Raw genomic sequence first — 25,721 nt, forward strand, 5'->3', positions numbered from 1 at the left:
CCTAGCCATTTGAATTTCAAAATACTGGAAAAGATTAAGAATGCAGTCTGCTTATTTTCTTGTTTTCATAAGTAAGCTCTAAACTTCCCCTTCCCCCAGTTGTAAGGAATTCCTGAATTATATCGCTGTGTGGGATCACATAGCAGCGTGGGGTCAAAGACCTTACTTTGCTTTGTCCCAGGACCCACTTTGGTATTTTGTTTAAATGGAGCATTAGTTACGGTGTCCTCTCTGGGCTTTGGAGCCCTTCTGTGTAAATCACACTGACGGCACTGATGAGTTGGAGACGGACGCGATCAACTGCTTTAGCGGTGAAAGCTACTAACGGCACGTCATGACTCAAATAGAGGCTTTTGTTTTAGACCCATGAGAAACTCTCTGCTAAGTATTATTTTTCTCTCCCTTCCAAGAGGAAATGACTGGACAGTTCAGATCCTCATGCATTTTCTTTCAGCATCATCCATCTCGCAGCTCCCAGATGTGAATTGGAATCATCATGACATCCAATATCTGCATTTATCTCCCTTCTGCAGGAGATCCCTCAAGACCACAGCTTGAACTGTCTTTATTTTTCTAGTCTATTTTTATTTTTATAGCACAACCATTTGTGTTTTCAAACCTTAGTAATTTAACCCTCCACTGTTTTGGAATGGCAGCTAGTGCACAGTGAAGACATCTGCTGTCAGCACTGTGATAATTTAATATAAATGCAAAAAAACACAACATCCCAGTATGTTAAAATAACACTTGAGATAATATAAAATCAGACAATATCAAGGATATTCAGATTTCAATGGAGTCTAACTCTGAGTGTCCTCGTGTTGTAGAGAGTCTGTAGAATATTGGTATACATCACATGGGGGAATATATCCTGTTGGTACAAATACAGTTAGTATCTGTTAAGACTCTCAAAAACACTAAGCATTGACCTAACTTTGCTCCCACTGAAGTCAATGATAATTGATATTAATGGGAATAGAATTAGACCAATGCTGAGCACTTTCAAAAATCCCGCCCATAATCCTTATTTTAACGTAGGGTGAAATCCTGGCCCCACTGACGTCTGTCGTAAAACTCACTGATTTCAGTAACACCAGGATTTCACCATTGATTTCTAATAGTTTTTCCTTGTTTAATGGTAACCTGAAAAATACTAATAAAAATGCTGCCCAAAAAACCCGCAGTTAACATTTAAATGGCTGAAATGGTATTTTTTTTAAAAGGAATCTGATTTGTCGATTGTAGATCAAAGCAGGCCTAGTGTTGCAGCCAATTCAGTGAGTGTTGTGAGCAGAGAGCGCTTGCAGCATCAGGGCCTGAGACCAAATATTCTGCAGCTACAACATCTTCAAAGGCAATGTGATGCACCAATAAAATGACAGATTAGCACTCTATGTACATTTAAAAAAATAATTGGCAGGGCTCAGGCAGAATCTAAGCTTCGCAGAAAGAACAGCATTTCTTGGATCCATTTAAAAAAAAAAAGTTTGTTTTGCAAACGGTTCTGATCAATGGAAAAATTTCATTTTTATTTTATTTTACATTACTCTTTTTTCTATGAACACCAGAGTCTGCCTGAGCTGGGTCAGTTTAGAAGGGCCAGGAGAGTATACTGCAATCTTCTTTCGATCTTTACCATAGATTCTTATAGGATCCAAATCACTGTGGTATCTAGATGACAGTATCTTCTGCTTCATGCATTAACATCCTGCAGTGTTTTATCCCAAAGTAATTTTATTCATATTTAAAGGTTACTATTTAAAGTGCAATCTTTTAAATCTCTGAATGTGTTTTACACACAATATTTGTTTTATATCTTTAAGTAGAGTAGTAGAATCTGGATTATATGTGGGTGAACCCCTATGTGGATCCTACTGCAGGGTCAAAGCCTGGGTATAGTATAAAGATTATATTGGCATGAGTTTGTGATGGCTACGTTACTTATGAGTGAAAAATGTAAACAATGCACAACATTACTTATTTTCTGTTTTGCCACAAAATAGAAGGTATGTTAGAAAAAAATTTCTAATGATGCTGAGTGGAGAAGGAAACAAATGTTTGGTGATGTCAGATGCTTCTTTAAGAGAGCTAACTAAAAATGATACTTGTTAAAAACTAAATTTACATCCACATTTTCAAAGGTTGCATCTTCGTTAGGAGTAGAGTCTCAAACTACTCTTGAAAAATGTAAAAATGTCTGAAAAATTGTAGTTAGTTCTCATGGAAGCCTCTGACATCACCAAATATGTCTCCCTCTCCTGTTAAGTATCTTTAAAGAAATTGCTTAACTGATTCAACCAAAAAATAAAAGTATCTCACACCTTATCTGGTGTGGTAACTTATTTGCCAAGTTTTATCCTGATGCTAATTAAAATCACCTTCTGCAGTAATAAAGCCCTGAAATTACATTTGGAATGAAAGACTCTCAATTAATAATGTATTCTTAATCCATCCATAGATATTGTATCTGAGCAACAAGGAAGTATTAGAGAGAGGGAAGAGGCTTTTGTGGTGAAGACTTAGGGCTAAGAAGTCAGGTCTTGCTACAGATTGTGACCTTTAGAAAGTCACCTAAGCCAGAATTTTCAAATGATGATTAAAGATAGGCTCCTAAATTCACATTGAGGCACTCAAATGAGGAGCTTGATTTTGAGAGTTGCTGAGCACTAACAGCTCCCATTGAAATAATTTTGTGCAATTTCAATGGGAACTCTAGGTCAACATCATTCAGAACTGGGCGTGTTCAGCACCTCTGAAAATCAGGAGAGCTAGGTGCTTAATAGGGAGTCAAAATTTTAGACACCCTAGTTCAAAAATGTTGACCAAAATGGTGGTGATGCGCAATATCTTTTTCTGTACATCTTTCTTCAGCAATTACAATGCCTGTAAGTAAGAGGTAATCTGTTATGCCAAGAACTTTAATGCACCAGGAAAGTAGTAAATCAGTAAGAAAAGCATATTCAATCTCTCTCTCTGATTTTCTACTATAAAATAGTCGTCCAGAGTCAAAAATTATTTTTTTCTGGAAGAGGGGCCAACTGGAATGACTAATTATTGAGAACTTTATTGCTTTCTGCACCATTCTCAATTTTTCTTTCATTTGACTTGTCACACCTGTTTAATCTCCTGATGTGTTAATGATAAGCTCTGAAGTTATCATTTTAAATATTTTGTGATCCAATCCCATCCCTTAGATTTCACCTTGACACACAATTCTTGTGATTTATATTAGGAGAGATATTTTAACAATAACATCATCACTTACATGGCAACAGGTATCATAACATACATTTACAGATGTCTTGAATTTTAAAAGAACAGTACATTTCAACAGTTGTCAGATTCTGACAGCTGCTGCTTACTTTTTTATTCCTTAATTCTTTCTTTTTTCAATAGAGGGCATTTCCTATTCATGCCTCGAACAGTTTTGCCCTCTCTAAGTGAGACAGGGATAATGTGGAACTCCCTGGTGGTCTCTTTTTCACAGCTGTGCTGCACTTCCAGTATGACATTAAATTAGTAATTATAGCTGAGTGTAGTACTACTTCCTTCTGACAGTCTGAGCACACTGCCAGCAAGTGAGCTGCTCAGCAGGGAATTTGGAGAAGAAAAAGAAAACAGAACTGGACTGTTTTTCCTAAGGAGGTTGCAGTGATTATTTAAACATCCTATGTTCCATTCTTGCTAGACAACCTTCAAACAATATTAGAACTAGACGTTAATATGCATTTTTATGCTTAATCTTCTAAAATCACCGTATCACTGCTTGAACTGATGTATACTTTTACTCATAAAACAGTAACTAGATCATGAAAGCATAAATGTACTAATTAAAATGACTATGGGTTTGCTTTAACCTAAGAACTTTTCCATTGATGCTGGTTTTGGGGGAAAAAAATGTTGCTGTTGGCAGTTGTAGATATTTCTCAGCTATTATTACTGTTGGCAGTTCTAACTCAGTACAAAAAAGATTTGGTGATTCTTGGGAATTGTACGTGGCACCCATGCACAAGCAATTCTCTGAGGTTGGACACTTTACCTATCACAATTTGAGGGTTACATGAGAATTAATATCTAGGTATTACAGTTACCCATATATACTCATTCATTAGCCCGTTCGTTTATAAGGCGACCGCCCAAAATGGATAGGTAAAAATAGCAAAAACTGTTTGAGCCTTTCATAACCTGACCCTATATTTCAGGGGTTGGAAAACTTTGGCTCCCGGCCTACTGGCGGGTCAGGACATTTTGTTTACTTGGAGTATCTGCAGGCATGGAGCCCCTCAGCTCCTTGTATCCGCGGTTTGCCGTTCTGAGGGGCATCATGCCTGCAGACACTTCAGATAAACAAAATGACAGTGTATTAGATATTCAATTCAATGATTCCACAGAGTTTAAAATAATCAATTTTTGGTGTAGACCGGTTTATAAGCTGACCCCTGCTCTTTGGTGCGTCACTTTTTTACCAACAATATTCGGCTTATGAATGAGTATATATGGTAAGTTATTACATCTAGAAATATCCTCCATACCTGCTTTCCAGCATTTCTTTTGGACCCTTTAAATTACAACATATTATAATTGACTACTTTTATCTGGTTCCTGAGGCCACAGTTATAAATGAGAGAGGAGGGATTGTAATATCAGATCATTTTAGCACAATAGCTCAGCAACAGAGTCTTATTCCGACTCTTTAATTGAAGGGTATTTTTGTCTTTTGCAGTCAGTAGATGAATAGTTAAAGGGACTTCATCAAGTTCCAAAATATGACCAACTTTTTTCATTATTTCAATTCAAAGTCTTGATAATTCCATAATAATATTACTTATTTCAACTGAGGATTTAAAAGTGCTTTACAGACATTAATTAAGCCTCTCAACATACCTCTGAAGTATGTCTTAGACTCATTTTATAGATGGATACCAAATTGAGGCACAGTGAGGTTGTAATTTGCCCAAGGTGTCACAGTAAAGCAGTGGCAAAGTTACAATTAGAATTGAGTCCAGACTCCCATTCCCCTACTCCAAAAACTAGATTACACTACCCTGTAAAATGTCTTTACAAAGCAAATTATTTAAAGTTTTGTGCTTAGACAGGTTTTTTTAAAAGACTTATGCTGGAAGCACAGCACTGATTTTGTGTGTGTGTGTGTGTGTACCTATGCACAAAATGAAGAGACAAAATAGCAAGAAAAATCAAGTTCAGTATCAAGAGTTTGTTTTCTTAAGTAAAAAAAGACTTTAAAAAAATTAATTATATCTAGATTATAAAATTTACAAAAGGAAAAGAAAAATTAGAAATCGCTATTATGACAATTACATACCCATGCCACTGGAATTCAGTCATTTGTTTAGAAAAATAAAAAATAGTTGAAGGAGAATGTATAGAGCAAAGATTTGAAGTAAGTCTGGATATGCAGAATCTCCAAAACTATGCCTTCATTTTCATACAACAGAAGAGGTAGTGTTTATTTTTAAAACGCCAGAATATTGTGAAGATGAAAATTCAAGGGAATTAAATGGTTTCTCATGGCTTCAGAAATTCTAAAGTAATTAGAATGTAGTATATGATTTACTAAATCTAATACCTGTAAAATGTTCTAATGACTCATTCTTTGAATTAGAAATGAATAATCTTAAAGCCCGATCCAGCTAAGACTTATGGACCTACTTGACTTTATGCATTGTGAGACTTCAGTGGGACTAATCACAGCAAAGTTAAACAAGTGCATAAGTCTTTACAGGACCACAGCCTTAGTTCTTGTTACTGTTGCAACTCAAAGCACAAATTAGAATATAGCAGGGGGTTTTTCTAATATAGGGTGTAATTTTGTACTGGACCTCTAAGAGTCACAGCACAGAAGTCGCTCTCAGGGGAAGACAGAACTAAAGTGACTTTAGGATACCTTTTGTGGCCTTATTCTGGGATCTTCTGGTGGCCAGTGTAGCCCCAGCATAATTTAGGCAGCTCTTGGGGCTTGCCTACATTATGGTAATCCAAAGTAAACTGCATATGGCTGGCAATGCTGCCCAAAAACTTGGTAGTGCTATGTATTGGAGCCCCATCTTTCCCACCATTGGCCCCACCTGTGAGAGCCCTGCTTTTGCAGTGTTTGTGCCAGGGGAATTCTCCCCTGACCAGATCCAGGGATTCTCTAGTCCTTTTACACTGCCACAGCTGCTTCCAGGGGCCAGGCTGTGCAGAAAGAATCTTTCTCATTAATTTTAGCAGCATTTTTTCAGGAAAAAAGAGTCCCTATCCAGCAATTTTATGATATTTTTTCCCCAGGGCTGTAAAATTACTGAAGTCCATATTGATTTAAAAATTAAATTTAATATAAAATGGAATGAAACAGGTGTTCTTTGAGTTCCGCTCCTTATCTGTATTCCACTGTGGGTTATGTATGTTCTCCATGCACAGAGTCAGAGCATTCTTGCAAGCAGTGTCCATTGGTCCATGCATATGCCCTTGCCCTCCTTCTGTTTCCAACTGAGGGCATAAAGGGCGGAGGAAACCGACCAGCTTTCCAATTACTTCTTATTGCTGCAGAGCTTGGATCGGAACCTCCAGTGTCTGTAGCTCTCCTTGGATTTCCTTGAATCTGAACTATTTCAAAGATTGCCATTAATGCATTTTGTATATAGTTCTTCATAGTTAATAGTTCTTCTTTGAGGAGTGTCTCTGTAGGTGCTCCACTTCAGGTGAATGTGCCCCTGCACCTTCGATCAGAGAGTTTCAGCAGCAGTGCTTGTCTGGGTTGTGCATGCACTATCCCTGTCTCGCGCTGTTGTCAGCGCCTGTCTGGCACATGTGACCTGACCCCTCTCAATTCCTTCTCAGCTGTCCTTGGCCTGAGACAGAGCTCCAAGCAGTGCAAAAACAGTTTCTAAGAGCTTAGAATAGCTTCTTCTTAGAATAGTTTTAGTAGATGAGTTATGGTTACTTACCCTTTCTTTCCCCGTTTATTTTCTGTTAGAAAAAAATTCTTTTTATACTTCTGTTTTTGCCTGTTAAAATAGTTACCATTCATCCATACGTCTGAACCACCATAGTTCCAGTATGCCTGCTTCCCCGGGCTTCCAGTGTTGCCATTCCTGCTGGAGGTGATGCTGATGTTGGACAGACATGCTGTGTGTCTGCTCCTTAGGTGAGACACACATACCTCCAGGCTTCTATCACAGGTAACATCCCGTGGGGAGTCAAAATCTCCACAGTGAGAGAAAGTCCTGATGATTGGGGAAACTGAGGCTCAGGAAGAGGGAGGACGTCTTCCGGTGTAGCATAAGTATCTGAACTCCTGTTCGTGCTGAAGGGACTGAAGGAGAGAAGATGTGTGGCTGGTGCATGAGACAGTGACAGTACCTGGAGGATATTAATGTTCAACAGATCAAGACTTCTAAAATGATACCTCACAAGGCATACTTTGTACAAAACATATCATAATTATATGACAGTGGTGAATATGGGGGTTTCAGTCACAACAAAAAATTACCTGATAGACCAAGTTATGTGCAACCCTCAAGCTCCAATCAGAACTTGTCTTTCCTTCCTGGGGCACATGGCTTCATGCACTTACATTACCCTTTCACCAGATGCCACCTTTGTTACCTTCAGACATGGCTCTAAACAGCATACTGACCAAACAAAAAAGCATGAATACCATAGGGACAGTTCCTTCTTGAGTAACATCATCTTTAATATGGTGGTAGGATCCTCATCAGTTACATGTGGACATTCCCTTCCTATTCCCATCACTGGACAAGATGATAATTACAGATGCCTACCTCTTAGGCTGGGGAGCCCACATTGACAGTCATATGGCACAGAGCACTTGGACACCCCAAGAGGCCAGGATACACATCCGTGTTCTGGAACTTTGGGTACGCTGAGAAACTCACAATGCCTTTCTGCAATTTGTCTGATTTTCCCCCATGTCCTATAATGTCAGACTATATGAAAACTGTCTTTTACATCAACAAACAGAGAGGGGTGAGATCCATCCCTCTGTGTGTAGAAGCAGTCACCCTGAGGAATTGGTATACTAGGAATCAAATCACCTTGTCAGCAGCTTACTTTCCAGGAATTCAGAATGCATTGGCAGACACGCTTAGCAGGCATTTCACCATCGATCACAAGTGGGAGTTGCACAATTCAGTTGTGAATAGCATCTTCACTCAATGTGGGACCCCCAACTGAGATCTGTTCACCTCCCAAAAGAACAAGAAATGTAACATATACTGTTCAAGAGGAGCTCTGGGACTATACTCTCAAGACAATACTCTCCTTCTCCCCTGATCAGACCATCTGAGCAATGCCTTTCCTCCCTTACTGTTGCTGCCTCTGGTCTTATGGAAAATTCATCATGACAAGGCACAAGTCATCCTCATCGCCCCCAATATGCCCAGACAATTTTGGTTCACAAATGTCATCTTGTCCCCCAATCAGCACCCAGTCCTTTCCCAATTATCTTGACCCAGGAGAAGAGCAGGATCGAGCCTCCCAGCCCCAAAACACTTCTGGCTTGGTTTTTGGATGGACATCAACCCTAGAAGGTTCCTGCTCTGAGGACATACAAAGCATTCTTAATAATAGCATAAAAGAGTCTTCTAGGAAATGCTATTCAGCCAAGTGGAAACATTTATCCATTTGGGTACAGCAGAAACGTACATCTCCTGAGTCAGCAGATATTCCTCTTATTTTGCACTGTTGTCTTTTCTCTCAAAGTGACTCTCTTAGTTTTATACGAGTCCACATGGCAGCAATCAGTGCGTACCATCCACCATCAGATGGTTATTAAATTTTCACTCGCCCATTGACTGACAGATTTTTGAAGGGCCTAATCAGAACCTTCCCACCAAGAAGGAAGCCTACTCCTCGCTGGACTTGAACCTTGTACTTTCAGCACTCACTAAGTGTTCCTTCAAACCAGTAGCTGCACCCTGTCTCATCTGTCAATGAAAGTTGAATTCCTTGTGGCCATCACCTCAGTCAGCAGGGTAGGTCAGTTGAGAGCACTAATGAAGGATCTGCCATACACTGTATTCCATAAGGACAGTCTCTTCACAACTACATTCAAAATTCACCCCCAAGGTAGTTTCAGAATTTCCCATAAACCAATTAGTCCACTTACCTGTGTTTTTCTGAAACTGAGACTTAATTCCCCAGACATACAATGTGCTCTTGCCTTCCAACTGCAAAGGACAATACCAGTCAGAAAATCACATAGACTGTTTCTCGGTATAGCAGAATGAGTCCGAGATCAAACTATATCCTCCCAGATTACCTCTAAATGAAGCTCAGGCTGTATCCTTCTCTCTTGTCAGTTGTCACATCTTTCTTCCCTTCATGAGGTAAGGGCTTATTCTACAAGATACTCCTGAGATAATTTTGTGCCAAAAAATTAAAAATTATGCACACAATATTTTAAAATACTGCAAATTTTATTTGTCAATAAATAAATGTGGCTCCAGCATGGCTGTCGGGAGTGCAGGCCACTGGCTGCATTGAGATGGGAGATCACCCTGAAGCCCCCACCTCTCCAGGTACAGGGACTCGGCCAAGAGGCTGCTTCTGATCCTGACACAGTGCAAGGGCCAGGCCTGCACCAAAACACCCTGGAGCCCTGCCCCTCTGCGCCAGGTGCATCAGGTGTGGGTGTGCAGGCTCAGCCCAGCAGGATCCAAGTGTGGAAGCGCTTAGTGTGGAGGGATCCAGGTGTGGGCTGAAAGGTTTCTGTGTAGGGCAAGCTGGGTGTGGATAGCTCAGTGGGAAATCTGACTGCCCAGGGGCTCGTTGGGGGGCGGGGTTCTGGGTGCAGGGGCAATGGGACTCTGCAGGGGATCCAGGTGAAGGTGGTTGGGGCTCGGGACGACTCAGTGGGGATCCGGTGCTGGAGGAATGGGGCTTGATGGAGTGGGGGTCCACATGCAGCTGGCTGGGAATCAGTGGAGTGGGGGTTTGGGGGTGTAGGGCTCATCAGAGGGGTCCCGGTGTAGGGGGGGTAGGGCTTGTCAGAGTGAGGGTTTAATGGGTCTGCTTAATGGGGGAACCCCAGCTGCTGCTGAGGGGACACCTCATGCTGGGCTCCCGCTTCCCCCCCCCCCACGATTCCCCTATCCCCTTTTCTTCTCTATCTCCCTCCCCACATTCCCCTCTCTCTGCCCAATTCCACCCCCTATTGCACAGAAACCAGGAAGGCTCACAGCACACAGAAGGGGAGCGCAACTGGTACTAGAACCCAGGAGGCGGCATTCAGCTGCAGAGTCAGCAGAGTCAAGAGGTAGCCTCCTTCAGCTGGGCAGCTCTGCGCTTGCAGAAATGAGGGAGGGCAGTTGCACGTAACCCCGTGTGCCCCCCATGCCTCACCCCTGTTTGGAGGAGGCAGTCCCCCCCAAAACTGTGCACCCATTGTCGCCCCTCCCATCCCCCCACACATGGCTTCCCTTTACTTCCCTGCTGTTTCCTGCAGGGAAGCACAGAAATTCTGCGGGGTTCTGTGAGCACGCAGTCACGCAGAATCCCCCCAGGAGTATACAAGAGCACAAGCAACTGCAGTGGCATCACTTCAGAAAGTGCCTGTACTTGACATTTGCAGAGCAGCTATGTGGAGTTCCAGCCACATGTTCAGCAGACAGTATGCTCAGGTGCAGAACTCCTTTGCTGACACATTCTTTGGGACAGTGGTCCTCCAAATGGCTCTTCTGTCAGGATCCCTGCACCGTCCTCCTTCTTGAGTACTGCTTGTCAGTCACCTATATTGGAATACACACAGGGATCAGCACTGGAAGAAGAAAAAGTGACTTACCTTGTAGTAACTGGAGGTTCTTTGGGACGTATGGTCCCTACCTGTATTCCACTACCTGCCCTCTTTCCCCTCTGCTTCAGATCTTTACTGGATTTGTGGTAGAGAAGGAACTGGAGAGGTGTTTGGTCCTCTCCAACCTTTATGCCCTCAGTCAGAAACACAAGGAGGGCAAGGGCACATGAGAGGACCAACAGATGCTGCTTGTAGAATTCTCCAACTCTGGGTGCATGGAGCACATGCATATGCACAGTAGAATATAGATAGGGACTACACATATTGAAGAACCTCCCGTTACTGTAAAGTAAGTTTTCTCTTCCACCCATGCAGTCATTTTCCATTAAAATTGGTGCTTATAGTCTTTTCTGCCTCTCCCCAAAATATTTCTTTGATGTGTCACACAATTATAATTGATGTAGTGTATGTTTGTGGTAAACTGTATTTTGAAATTTCTTATGACATGGTTGCTTTCCAATTAATAGTTACCTCAAATGAAGACATAATTCTCAAGTTAAATCAGAAGGATTCAAGTGTGGTTTTTAATTTATTCCAGGTGTCCAGCTCAGTTAAAAATTGATAAAACAGGGGCACTTCTGTGTTCAGTCCCGCACATTCAACTTGCAGCAAAATAATGTTAACCATTGGAACTCATCCTGAATTAACATCACTGAGTATTGAAAAGGAGTGCACTCATCTCTGCAGTGCCCATCGCTGCCTCCCAACTTCCTAACCTGCCTGCAACTTCCTATTACAAATCCCCTGTCCCAGCTGCTAAAGCCCTCCCCTTAGACAGAGCAATCCACACAGCAAGATCTTAAATTCAGCCTTCCATGTTCACAGCTGGTGGAAACAACTAATAGCCTGCAAAACCCCCAGACAAATGCCCAAATGATTCCCCTTTCCTCTATAATAATTGTTTGGTGCAGACCCTCCTGTCCAGCTGCAGAACCCATCCAAGACACTCCAAACTATTCAAAATATATTTACAGAAGCTCCCCGACTTAAGCATTCCGTTCCAGAGCACCTTGCGGAAGTTCAGTTTTGCGTAAGTCAGGAATGTATCTCTGACAATTACGCCCAAAAAAAGTGCTTTCGGAACTTTTTCCATAAATATGGATTTCCGTAAGTCAGGTTTGCGCAACCCAGGGAACATCTGTAGTTAATACTCAGCATTTCTTTTTCAGGATACAATTTCTGTCCTTAGTGAACACAGTTTAGAAAAGCAGCCGAAAGTAACAAAAAGATTGAAGTTACTTAACATTTATAATTAATTTATAGAACAAGAAAATTTATGTGCAAATGAAGCTGATGCATGGAGCCTACCTTCTGATAACAGGCATTTTTATAACAGCTTGGAAACCAAAGCAGTTGATGAACTATGGGCCCAATCCTGCAAACATTTAGACATGTGAGTAACTTTACTCATTTGAATAGTCCATGAAGTCAGTAAAATTACTCGCATGCCTAAGTGTGGGAAGCATGAGGCCCTATATGCATACAGCACATTGAAATCCAGCCCCCACTGGAGTGGAAGACAACCACTAATTTGTCAGACAACGCACTTAACAGCAATAAAGAGAGGGTACATTTTGGCCTGTTGCACCTAGGTACAAACTCTTGTTCATTCAGAAAGTACCATGGAAATATTGTAATATTTTTCTCTGATTAAATGCAACAAGGCTATATAGAAACAATTAAATGATCTCAATCATTGGGGTTGGTAAGAGGCACAAGTCACAGATTTTTTTTAAAATTCAGAAAACATACTTTTTAGGAAATTAGACAGGAATTGCAATAAAAATGACTCACTAGTTATCCAGGTTCTAACATTGACTATCTAATTCTGTTTCATACGAAAAATACTGCAGTTATTAGCACAAAATTATACACATAAGTAACTGACTTTTTTTTTTTTAAATTGCTCAAGTCTGAAAAATGATTATGTAAAATAGCACCTTCTTCTTTGGTAGATCTTCTCCTTTGTGTATTTAGAGTCAACTTTAATGACAAAATGTAGATTTCAGTACATTTTCCACCTCTTAGCATTACAGTTGACACAACTAAAAAGAGTGTGAATTGGATTATTTTCCCTCGTGTTCATCACAAGCACAATTGCTTACTGTATTTCAATGTTAGACTTGTGCCACCGAGCCCATAATTTGAAGAAAATGGGGTAGCAATTCAGGTCCTATTTTGGCCTACAGAGCTCTCATTATTGGCGGTGATGCAAGAGAATGAAAAATTCAGCTTAGCTCTGTTTCCACAATTCCATTTTTAAATAATCATGCTTCCCAGTAGAAATGCACTTTGGCCCTATCCTGCAAAGTACAGAGCACCTACAGTTCCTGGTTCCTTTGATTGGAATTGTGGATGTACATCACTTGGCAGGATCAAGCCCTCTAAGACCTAAACATGTTTGCATCTTGGGATATCATCTAATATCTGAATTAATAGGTTTTAATTAAAATCTATTATCTTAAGTACTATAGATTAAACTTCCTGCATATTTGCTAGTTTCATTCTTAATAGGAATCTGATACATTATGTGGTCAGCAAAGTCATTTCTCTTGAGCTTGACCTGGATATTATAAAAGGTCCTGATGTATTTTAAAATTGATACTGTGAAAGCATATTATAAAATCACATGATTTATGTTGCATAAAAAGTAAAAGTGACATTGAATTAACCTGTCATTTTAATAATTGTACAGTTGTTTTATTACTCAGTACACAATGATTTTTATTAAAGATCTGGGTAAGTTTCGTTAGTGGGCAAAATCCACTTTTTACATTTTGTTCTGTACTTTCAGCAAATTTAATGAGCTTTCAATGAGAAGTGGACCAGGAACATTAATTATGTTTAATATAAAACCAGAATAAATTAACATTTCACATGTTGTCTATGCATTTTAATTTTTCAGAATGTCACACTATAGATTAGGCATTGTGGCCCCAAACCACAAAGGTACTTAGGCGCCTAAATCCTGAGTTTAGGCTCCACTGTGATCCATACAATTCCTGCTGAACTCTGTAAAGTGCCTACGCTCATTCGGTGCCTATATTCTCGGAGTAAAAGTTCCCTCAGCACCTCAGTTGTGCTGCCTCACTCTAGGCATGCAGACATCTATCTCCTGCCTAAGTCTGAGAGTGATTCGCAAACTGAGAGAAAGTAGGCAGACAAATGCCTATCTCATATGCAGGCACTGAACTGGTAGGTGTGTCGAGAGACCACCTGCCGGATTGGATCCCATTCAGAATTTGTCCACTAGAGGAGGTGAGGTGGTGGCAGTGGCAATGGCAACAGCAGCTATCTTATAACATTTATCTCACTCGTTAGAGTGGTCACTTGGGATATGGGAGACCGGGGGGGGCGGGGGGATATGAACAGGGGTCTACCACACCTCTCAGGTGAATGCTCTATGCACTGAGCTATGGAAAGTTCTGATGTAGGGCTTACTCAGTCTCTCTTTGAAGCTGTAGATAAATAATGAAAGAATGATTGGCACAGGATGACTGAATGCTGGGGTAAAATAATAGTGTGCGTTAATTAAATTTGTGACTGAACTCCTTGGGGGAGAATTGTATGTCTCCTGCTCTGTGGTTTTACCCACCTCCTGCCATATATTTCATGTTATAGTAGTCTCGGGTGATGATCCAGCACATGTTCAATTTAAGAACACTTTCACTGCAGATTTGACAAAACACGAAGGTACCAATATGAGATTTCTAAAAATAGCTACAGCACTCGACACCCAAGGTTTAAGACTCTGAAGTGCCTTCCAGAATCTGAGAGGGACAAGGTGTGGAACATTCTGCCAGAAGTCTTAAGAGCAACACTACGATTCTGAAATTTCAGAACACGAACCACCAAAAAAGAAAATCAACCTTCTGTCTGTGGCCTCTGACTCGGATGATGAAAATGAACGTCTGTCAGTCCTCACTGCTTTGGATCATTATCAACATGGAAACATTCTCTGGAATGGTGGTCAAAGCATGAAGGGGCATACTAATGTTTGAATAAGGAAAAGTTATTTACTTGTTCGCATAATATAAGAACTAGGGGCCACCAAATGAAATTAATGGACTGCAGGTTTAAAACAAATAAAAGGAAGTTCTTCTTCACATAGCACACAGTCAACCCGTGGAACTCCTTGCCTGAGGAGGTTGTGAAGGCTAAGACTATAACAGGGTTTAAAAGAGAACTAGATAAATTCATGGAAGGTAAGTCCATAAATGGCTATTAGCCAGGATGGGTAAGGAATGGTGTCCCTAGTCTCTGTTTGTCAGAGGGTGGAGATCGATGACAGAAGAGAGGTCACTTGATCATTACCTGTTAGGTTCACTCCCTCTGGGGCACTTGGTATTGGCCACTGTCAGTAGACAGGCTACTGGGCTGGATGGACCTTTGGTCTGACCCAGTATGGCCGTTCTTATGTTATGTTCTTAGCATATCTGGCATGTAAATACCTTGAAACACTGGCTAGAACAGTGCCATGTGTGAATGCCTGTTCTTACTTTCAAGTGACATTGTAAATAAGAAGTGGGCAACAAGAAAACAAACTTGTGTGTCTTACCAATTGGCTGAACAAGAAGTAGGACTGGGTGGACCTGTAGGCTCCAAAGTTTTACATTATTTTATTTTTAAGTGTAGTTATGAAAAAAAATCTACATTTGTAAGTTGCACTTTCACGATAAAGGGCTTGTACTACAATACTTGAATGAGGTGAATTGAAAAATACTATTTCTTTTATTTATCTTTTTTATGGTACAAATATTTGTAATAAAAAATAATAAAGTGAGCACTGTACATTTTGTACTCTGTGTTGTAATTGAAATCAATACGTATAAAAATGTAGAAAACATCCAAAATATTTAAATAAATGGTATTCTATTATTGTTTAACAGTGTGATTAAAACTGCGATTAAGCATGACTTTTTTTTAATCTCATGATTAATTGCAATTAATGTTTTTAAATCATTTGGTAGCCCTAATTTCTAAACAATTTACCTACTTAATTAATATACCTGAAAAGGTGAAGATTAGCCAGGAAAAGCTTTTTAGTGTTTTATCCTTTGCACTGAGAACCTCTGTACCACAATGACCAACTCATGATAAAACCTTAGGTTTCTGCTGAAAATGTAATGAAAGCTTAAGCAATTCAACTTGAATTGTGGAAAGGATGAGTATGTGCCTTTTAGAAACACATACTTTTATTTGTAAAATCCACTATGCTCTTCTTGCATTCTTAAACAGAGGATTAAAATGAGAGCAAAGTCTCAGAGTGAAAATCTATTATTAATTAAGTAGGAGTAGTTATGTATTTGTCTCCTGTGCAGCTTTTCAAATATTTAGTTCTTTAATGATAGTAAATGTTCATTACAATGAATTACAGTATCCGTGATTCCTTCTCTACCAAGGGTTTTTCTTCACTGGAAATATTTGAGACTTCATCAAAAATTGTCAATTATTTCACGAAAGCAAAGTCTCTGCAATTTTTCACGTGAATGGAGTTTTAAATGCTCACATGAAAGGAGGTGCATTTTCCCATGCTTACTGGTACCCACTTCAATTTCCCTTGTGCATTGGTAGAACATACATAGCCCCAAATCTTTGCCTATCTCTTCATACAGTATAGGTTTTTAAATAACGGTTAAAACCCCATTCCAGTAATTAATCTGTTTTGTTTAAGTTCCTAAATCTCTAATGCTCATCACTTTTATGGACATTAATCCAGTAACTAATGGTTGTTAATACTAATTTTGTATTACAGCAGTACCCCATCTTGCCAAGTTCTGTACAACCATATAGGAAGACATGGCCTAGCTAAAAAAGTTTATGGTTTAAAAATACCAAGAACAGGAAATTTAGTGTGCAGGCAAGAGAAACAGCATGCATGGTCAGTGTGACAACTGGCATGTAGTATGTTTGTTCCAGGTTTATTTTAAATGCCTATAGATTGTGCTCAGCTATTCCTCTTCCTAGCCATTATTAGGGCTTGGAGTTTTTTGGGGTTTTTTTGCTTATATTTTAAATATCTCATTTATAGTGTTACTTGGTATTTAATCTGTGAATTTAGGTATTTATATAGCTTCCATCACCATAGCATCTCAGTGCTTCACAAGCATTAATGATTTTCACAGCAGCCCTTTAAGGTAGGGAAGTGTTATCATCCCAGGTTTAAAGATGGGAATTAAGGCACAGACTGGTTAAGGAGAGACATTGGAAGGCACAAAGGGAAGTTAGACACCCAACTCCCACTGAAAGTCTCAGTGCAGGAAAGAGTCCAACTCCTGATGTGCCTTTGAAAATCTCCCCCTAAGGCCTTGTACTGAAGGCTAAAAGGCTATGTTTCTCATGTGTGTTTGCCAATATGTCTTTAAACGTGATTGAATTGTCAGTGTTGTAGTAGGGGGAGGGATGCCTAGGCTACTACATGGATCGCTAATATGCCTTCAGATGTTTTAGCCTGTATTTTAATAAGCATTATGAGGGCTTGTCTGTCATGGTAAGCTAACTTGAGTGAAAGATGCGCCCTTTTTAACCCATCAAGACAAGGCCTAAATGACTCCCCCAGTGTCATTCAGGAAGTCTGTGGCGCAGCACAGTACTGAGCTTGGTGTCTTAACCGTAAGACCATCCTTCCTCTGCTTCCCTATCATTTGTTTAATGTGTTAATAGTCCCTGTTTGTTAAAAGTGTCATTCTAAATTAGCTATGACTTTTTTTAAATATAACAATATTCTAAAATCAGGATTATAGTGACTTCTGTGCTGGAAGGAAAGGGAGTTTGGTGGCTTTTATTTTTTCATTGCTTTGTCTCAAGTTTTCATCTAATTCCATATCAGTCTCCTTCCTCCAGTCTTAAACATCCCACTCACTGGATCCTTCTGGCTTTGGCAGCGTCCCTCCATCCTCATCTGCCAAGTCAGCCTACAGAGTTATGTGAGAATTTCCTAGATGGAGAGTAATAAGCTTTACAGCTGCTAGTCCTGAATATTTTATCTGCTTTTTCCTCTTCTTTTCTATCCCAAACTACTTATCCAAGCTGGCCAGGGAGATAATTGATGTATGCTGTCACATTATAGTAAATAGCAACTCACTATTTTCTTCTAAGAAACCTTCCAGATACTACCCTAGCACCTTTGGGTTAAACACCAGAGTGCTTCAGACTGGATTTTTCTTCTCTGAAATCTGGTATGGATGGATGGGAACCTATAATTCCTTCTCAAATGTTTTTTGTTTTAACAAAATGGGACTCTAAGAACAAAGTTATAGGACATTTTAACAAGGCAGAAAGTAATGTATCCAAAAGCTGCCAAGTTCAAAGCTCAACTTTCCCAAAGTTCACGGTTGTTGGGATCTCTGGGTTCAGTTTGGACCTATCTCTATTTAAAAATCTTCAGGGTTTTTTTTTAAATATTCTCTTGGTATGCAGAGAGGGGGAGTCATTTTCTGAACAAGGGCAGCTATGTTATTCACATCAGGGTGAATAACGCACAATCCACAAGAACAAACCCAAGGAAAGGAGTTTGTTGCTATTGTGGAATTAAAGCATCCCAACCCCTCTTTTGTTTGGACGCAAGAGTTTTTCAATATTAGAGGGAGATATAAAAATATTTGTGTGAATTAAATTTTGGGGCCTGTCTGCTATGACAGTGTCACTTTGAATCCTTTGCTTTTTGTGTATCGGTGGGAGGGGGAAATAGAGGAAAAGAACCTCTAGGTTACTTTTTCCTTCTTGGGTTTATGAAGAACAAAATGAAGTGGTACATTGGAAAGTACTATATTCAATAAGGTTTATAAACAATGTGTTGGCATGTTTTTCCTGAAGCTACAGGAAACATTCCAGTAGGCTGTTGTTAACTATGGGGGGAGTTCTGTTTGCTTTTTAGGTATTGGGGGGTGTCCCTCCCCCTTATTTACTCTCAGTAGAAAGACTTGCAGACTGGGGTTGAAATCTTGGCTCTATTGAAGTTAGTCACAAAGGCTCAGATCCACAAAGGTGCTTAGGAACCTAAATCCCAGACTTAGGTGCCTAAGTCATTGTTTTAGGCACCAGTGCAATCCACAAAACTCATGCTAGGCTGACGCCTAACCCTATAGATACCTAAAATCACTCAGTGCCTATATTTTCTCAGTAAAAGTTTTCTTGGTGTCTAAGCTTCTGCCTCTGGGCATGCACATTGCTGCCTCACTCTACTGTCCAAACAGCTACCTCCTGCCTAAGCACCAGGGCAGACCACAACTGGAGAAAGATAAGCAGAAGAGTGTCCATGGTGCCCAATCAACTAGGGATGCTCAGGGGCTACCTGCTAGATTCAAAATGTGACCAGAGAAGGAGGTGGTGCTGCTGTTGCCACTTCCCACCTTCTGATATTTAGACTAGTTATTGCACTCACGTGGGATGTGGGACACTTGAGTTCAGTTCCCCCCTCTGCCTGAAGGGGGAGAGAGGTTTTGAACAGGGGTCTCCCACACCTCTCAGGAGAGTGCTCTAACCACTTGGGTATGGGAATTTTGATGTGGGGCTCCCTCTTTCATTGAAGCTGTCCACTGGGTGGATAATAATAGTTCCTTCATACTTAAATCTACTGAGAGTGAGTTCTGTAATTAGCAGACTTTTTTACAACATTGGTGAACTGTGAAAGCAAATTAGAATTCTGTTAAATTTGTGAACAAGTGAATATATGGTGCAGGTGTATTTGATTACACTGAATGAAGCTTTACGTATCTGCATTTGATGTGTTAGTGTTTTCAGTTGTCATAGCACACTAGTGCCCTCTTTTGGTCATTAGTGACATCTTGTATTTGGGGTGCGGTATATATTCAGTCCTGCTGTGACCTGAGCACAACCTTTTTCTATGGATCCAGATTGAAGAAGCAGTTTCAATGTACTCATATTTGTGTTCTAGTTCCTATTAATTGTTTTTGGGTTTTGCATTTGTTTTAGGCCAAAGAGCTGCCAACATTCAAAGACAATGATTTTATTAACGATGGCCAAAAGATTTATATTGATGAAAACAACAAAAAGGTGTTTCTTGAAAAGCTCAAAAAGGATGTGGAGGTAAGAATGTAATCTGCTTGATTTTTATATAATTATACCACACTGTGCAACAAGTCAAATGTGCAGCTGTGCAAAAAACATTTGTAGTTCATAAATGTATTGGGTAAAAATAAACTTAGCACAGACCTCTTTAAATTAAACACACTCTAAGCTTTCAGGAGCAATCACTTAATAAAGATCCCATCTACCATAGATGGTTGTCATACATTGCCCATGTCCTGATGTATTGTACTTGAAATGCTTTACAGGCATAATACCACATGGAGTGAGCTAAGTATTGTTAGTTATATTTTACAGGTGGGGAAACTTGAGGCACAGAGAAGTTGTGGCTTTCTCAAGGCCATACATTGAATCAGCGGCAGAGAACGCAGGTCTCCCAACTCCCATTTCTGTGCTTATTCCATCCGCTATTCAATTTACCTGTCTATCATCTAGTTTTATACCATCCAAATTACAGTAGTAGGAGTGCCTTAGGTATTTGTATACACTTCCTCTCATTATTCTAATATTGTATGCTTCTGCTATATTGAACACATAGTCAACATTCAATACAAAAATATTGGTTTGTGCTATTTTTAATACTAATTCTTAAAATGCTGATTTGGCTCTCAGAGTAAAATAATTTTATCATAGCTATCTATCCAGCAAATTTAAGCAGTATTTCCCCATCTTTAGAATAGAACTGATAACTCAGGCTTACAGGGTCTTCAGCTTTTTATATTGAATTTTTTTTGAACATTGACATTGATATTAGCACAGCTCTGGGATTTGTGTTTATCAGTTAAAAGCTGTTGCAAAGCACCACAGAACATCGTGTGTGTAACATTTACAGAATGGTCTTGGGGTTAATTTCTCATCAGTGGGGTGATAGATTTTGATATAATTCATACACATTCATATATTCACATGTGTATATAAAATATATTAATCCAAATGATTTGTCCTCCAATCTTTAGCATCTTTAGGATAGGTCAAATTTTAGACTTAAATTCTTGAGCCTTTCTTTAAGCATGTAACATTTTTGCTGACTAAATTTTTTACAGAAAATAGGCTGCACACAAGATGTAACGAAATGCAATGAATACAGTAGCTGTTTTATCTCCAAAATATGGATCGAGTGTGGTCTGCTACATAGCTTTCATTTACTATGTTTTAAATATGAAGGCAGACTTTAGAAGGTCAGTCTTACTCACATTCTGAGTAACCAAGTAAAGACACTTCTGAATTAGATGAGGTGTCATCCCCTATACCCTTGGGGCAGAGGTGAGTATATATTGGTGGTTAGGTCAGTACCTAGCCCTGGGAAGAGACCCACAGTTGAGTGGTACTGAGGTTAGAAAGGGAGACTGGTGAAGCCATGCTGGAGAAAGTCATTACAGTAACAGATGAAAGTATCTCTTGGAGTCCTCAAAAAGTCTGCAGGGGGACTGTCGGTACTGAAGGGTGAGTCGCTGTTGAAGAAATGGATGGAGGATAAGTAGGTTTCATGAGGTTGGGTCAGTATCGGTAGGGAGTACCTCTCATTACCTCTTCATAATGGTGATTTGGTCTCTTTGAGGATTAGGAGGTTCTCATGAGATAGGTGCCTGGATGCAGTAAAATATTAGGTGGTCCCGGAGATTGCTGTTTTTTGCTTCTGGCTATGGAAGTTGGTACCAATAAGGACTTTGCCTTGGGTTCTGGCTTTTGGAGGCACTAAGTCAGGTGCCGATGTCAGTGCCGTGCTAGATGGCTTCTTGGTACATGATGAGGTCGTCTTAGTCGGGTACCGTGGTCACAGTACCAGAGGGATGGGAGCCTCAGCTCCATATTGGGACGTGGTCTCCTGAGATCCAGTTCAAGGAGGTGTCTTTCCCCTTTTCTTGTTTCAGAGAAGAAGGTATTTTCTTCTTGGAAGGTCTGGGGAGTATCCCTGAGCCTCCAGGATCTTTGCTCACTGCAGAAGCAGAGGTAGTTGATGGAACCAATGTACCGGGAAGAGACTTGGACCCTGTGGAGCTCAGAGAGTGCTCCATGAGTAGGAGTTCAAGTCTGTCTTCCCTCAATTTTTCAGATCTGTTTTTAAATCCTAAACAGATTTTACATTTAGAGGGAATATGGCTTTCTCCCAAACAGCAGAGGCAGCTTGAATGTCTGTGGCTGAGGGGAAAAGACCTGTGGCAGGTCTGGCAAGGATTGAAGCCCAGGATATAGGGCATAACCTGCACTTGAGGCCAGGAATGTGGCCTGGGGGGAAAAAAAAACCAGGAGTCCAAAATGGGCAAACAAGGAAAGAGCAGAAAACTTGCTCAAAGCATGAACTCCTGCTAATAAAAGAAAAAATAACTAAGAACGAACTAAAAGAAAAAGGGTACAAGAAAGTGAGGTGTAGCAAGTTGCATGGGTCAGCTAACAGATGCTGTGATGCACCGTCTCAGGCTGCAGGCAGTTGAGAGGGAGCTGGAGTCATGGTGGGTCTGCCTCTACCGAGATACCCTCATATCTTCCTGTCTGGCAGGTGTCTTCATTCTCCTTCAGTTCTTTCCTCAAACCCATTTTTTTCACCTTGCCTTCCACTGTTGACTTCCTCTTCCATGTGACGTATGCCTCTCCTCCTCCATCTCTACTGAAAAATACAAAAACTAGTATGCTAATGTTTCATTTAAATTGTGAGACACTCAGGCCAGTGGTCATGAAGAGAATGTGACCTGGTTCTAGTCCTACGCTATGTAGAACTTAGCAAACAGTGGGTCCAAAAGCTACATTGTCCACTTTCAGTGGGCACAACATTTAACACATTTCTCTCTGTGTGACTCTTGAATTGAGCCTGCAGTCCCAAAGGGAAAGGAATGTTGTGGTCTGTCCTTAATGAACTATCCTATGAAACAAAAGTATAGCTGATAACATAGTGTTATGTGGCACTCTGGACAGCAGAGACAAATAACTGGCTAACAGTGAGACTGATCATTCACAAGAAAGAAAAGGTGTTCTTTTTCCTGAAGACTTTATTACTAGAACAGGGTGGTACAGCAGGCTATGCTTGACCTCTGGGCTGTTACATTTCATGTTTTACAGTATCATATTGGTAGCCTCTTCATCCAGATAAATACACACATTTTGCCTCAAATGTTATCTAAAATATTTTTAAAAGATTGTCGCTGCAGTGGGATGAAGAGAAATCTAACCCACATTTAGCTATGTATGTGAATTGAGGGTGCTTATGAGAGTGACTACAGAAAAGCATGATAAAGGCATTGTGCAAGCTGCCCAGCACAACTCTGCTTATGCATCTTAGTGTTGATTTACAGCATCTGTGTCCCTGACGTCCCTTGAGCTCCCAATGCTAATGATGTTATAAAGTGTAATAGTGAATTTCAGATAGCAAAATAATAAAATACGTTTAAAACGGTGGATTTGATTTAAATCAAACTGATTTAACTAATGATTTAAATTATTATTTAAATTACTAGTCAGGAAGACTTGATTTAATCATGGATTTCTACATAAAAGTGAATTCTTGTTGGTTGTTATAACCTTAACACACACTCTTCACAACTCAGATATAGATGTATAGTGTGTACCTTCTAAAATGAAACCTACATCTTTAAGTGATTTATTTTGAAAACTTTTCAGATTAGCTTTACAGCTATATCAGAAAATGAATGATTATTTGATTATTTCATTTACCAAAGGTAATTGAAGCAGATATTTACGAAGTTACTGGGAGGTGAACTATCTCCAATTCAACAGGCTAATCATTAATATTTGGAGGATTTTCTTGCCATGCTGTATTAGGAGAACATCACCAGACAGACATTTAAATTGTTTTATTTAACTAAAACAACAACATTAACTATTCTGGATATTTTTCTTCAACATCAAACATATAATATTTTAACAAAACAAGCATATGTCCCTCGCGTCTCACATTTATCTCCAGACTTCTTCTCGTTGTCCAGATCTATTCCGCCCCCAACAATCTTCTATTCATTGAACTTTTTGACACTTTGCACTTTTAGAGAGAGGTAAGGGATTGACTTTTGTACACAAATTTGCAGAGAGACACTAGAGGTGAGGTCTGTTATTTCTCACCTCTATGTATTTATTTATTTATTTGAAAACATTTTTGCTGTTAACAAGCATGTTACCTCTGGAGAGACAAATCCACAGTTTGGGAACTGCAAAACTAAGCATCTTTGGTTTTGTCTTCTAGACTGAGCACTGAGTCCCATTGGGTAGATAGAAAGATTAACCTAAAAAATGTATACAGAAGCCTCTGGAACTCCATAAGATTGGGTCCCTAATCCATGAACTATTGGAACTCATTTACAAAACTTACCTAAACATTACATGAATATATTGTCTCATACTATAGAATTAGAATTTTTAATCCCTATCCCATGATGAGATACCTTTGAGCTATAATGTATCTTAATTAAAACTATCTTTAGATAAGTTTTTTCCTCAAAAAGCATTTTATCAAAAAAATCTGATTTTTTTTTTAAATCATTGATTTTTATCCATCCTGATTTAAAATGGACATTTTCGTCTACTCCCACTGCCTCTTCCCACACTTCAGGTTGTCCCCTCTGTACTTGGCACAACAGTCCTGAAGATATCCCTTATTTTAAATCCAGTCTTAGCCCCCATCCCAGCCACCCTCTCTTAGAGATATTTGCTCTTCTTTGTAGACATTCATTTTTACATACTTTCCTATGTTCACAGTCAGATCTAAGATTTCACTGTGATACTGATATTGCTTATTATCACCTTCTAGTTCCTTGCTCAGTTAAAACTCATGGACTACAGCTTGCTGCTTGGAATTCATGATGTTGAGAGAGCTGAACAGGAAGAGGTAGAGTGTGAGGAAAATGATGGAGAAGATGAAGGGGAAAGTGATGGGACCCACCCTATTGGAACGCCTCCAGACAGTCCAGGAAATACACTGAACAGCTCACAGCCTTTGGCTCCAGGGGAATTTGATCCATCCATTGATGTTTATGGAATAAAATGCCATGAAAGTAAGCAGTATTGCTATGAATATTTTTATGTATGAGATGGTTTTATTCTTGAATCAAAAACTCAAAGCCTTCATAACCACATAAAGGCAAAATTATATTGCACAATATAATCCATTCTGTAGAAATGGAAATTAGTTCATTTTTGGTGCAACAGAAAGTTGAAGGCACCTATATTGCTTGGCTTTGATACTTAATATAATTTATTTCTTGGCTATTGTAATGTTTGGAAACACAGTAAAACAGTTTACCTACAGCCCAAGCAGCTAATGTACTTGCACAGCTGTTTACAGTGTTGCATCCTGTGTGGAGATACAGGGATTCTTAGAATCCAGGAGAAAAGCTCCTTTATTGGGTGGAAATCTATTTGCTGTACATAACTGGTTTTTACGCAGGTAGATAAGCCAATACTGTTAGCAGTGGTTCAGAAAAAGGAGCAAATCACTGCTTTGACCTATATCTCAAAGACTTTATTACTTCTAAAAATATTTGTAGACTTTGAGCCCAGTTTTTTAATACTAATAAGAAAATCTTATATGGAAGGCTGTTTTGCATAAAAAACAAGTGAGCTTTAAGGTAGTCCATACCACTGAGCAGGAATGCTTTCTATTTAAAGTTACCATGGATTGTTCAAGGCAGACAAAGTATCTGCTTTCCATCAAGGCCCTGCTTTGTAAACTTATTGGTAAATCCATTTTTCTACCATTCATAAATGAAATGTGATCTTAATTGTTGAAACACAAGCACTGTCTACAAAATATATGCTGTATGTGTTTGGCCATTTTTCTATATTTATATCCCAGAAATAATTGTGGATGAAATGAAAATACATGTTGGTTTTAACAAGGAATATTGACTTA

The 25,721-nt window shown here is 39.6% G+C and overlaps 1 protein-coding gene across 8 annotated transcripts in view; it reads left to right on the forward strand.

The window, feature by feature from the left end:
• The window catches only part of PIP4K2A (phosphatidylinositol-5-phosphate 4-kinase type 2 alpha), a 194,382-nt gene that overhangs the window by 163,304 nt on the left and 5,357 nt on the right, over window positions 1-25,721 (forward strand). For all 8 annotated transcript variants that reach the window (XM_039523547.1, XM_039523540.1, XM_039523541.1 and 5 more), the window contains 2 exons: window positions 19,751-19,864; window positions 24,621-24,864. In XM_039523547.1, the coding sequence (XP_039379481.1) occupies window positions 19,751-19,864; window positions 24,621-24,864 (358 nt within the window). The remainder of the gene's footprint in view (window positions 1-19,750; window positions 19,865-24,620; window positions 24,865-25,721) is intronic.

This window comes from Mauremys reevesii, linkage group 2, assembly GCF_016161935.1.
Source record: "Mauremys reevesii isolate NIE-2019 linkage group 2, ASM1616193v1, whole genome shotgun sequence".
NCBI lineage: Eukaryota > Metazoa > Chordata > Testudines > Geoemydidae > Mauremys > Mauremys reevesii.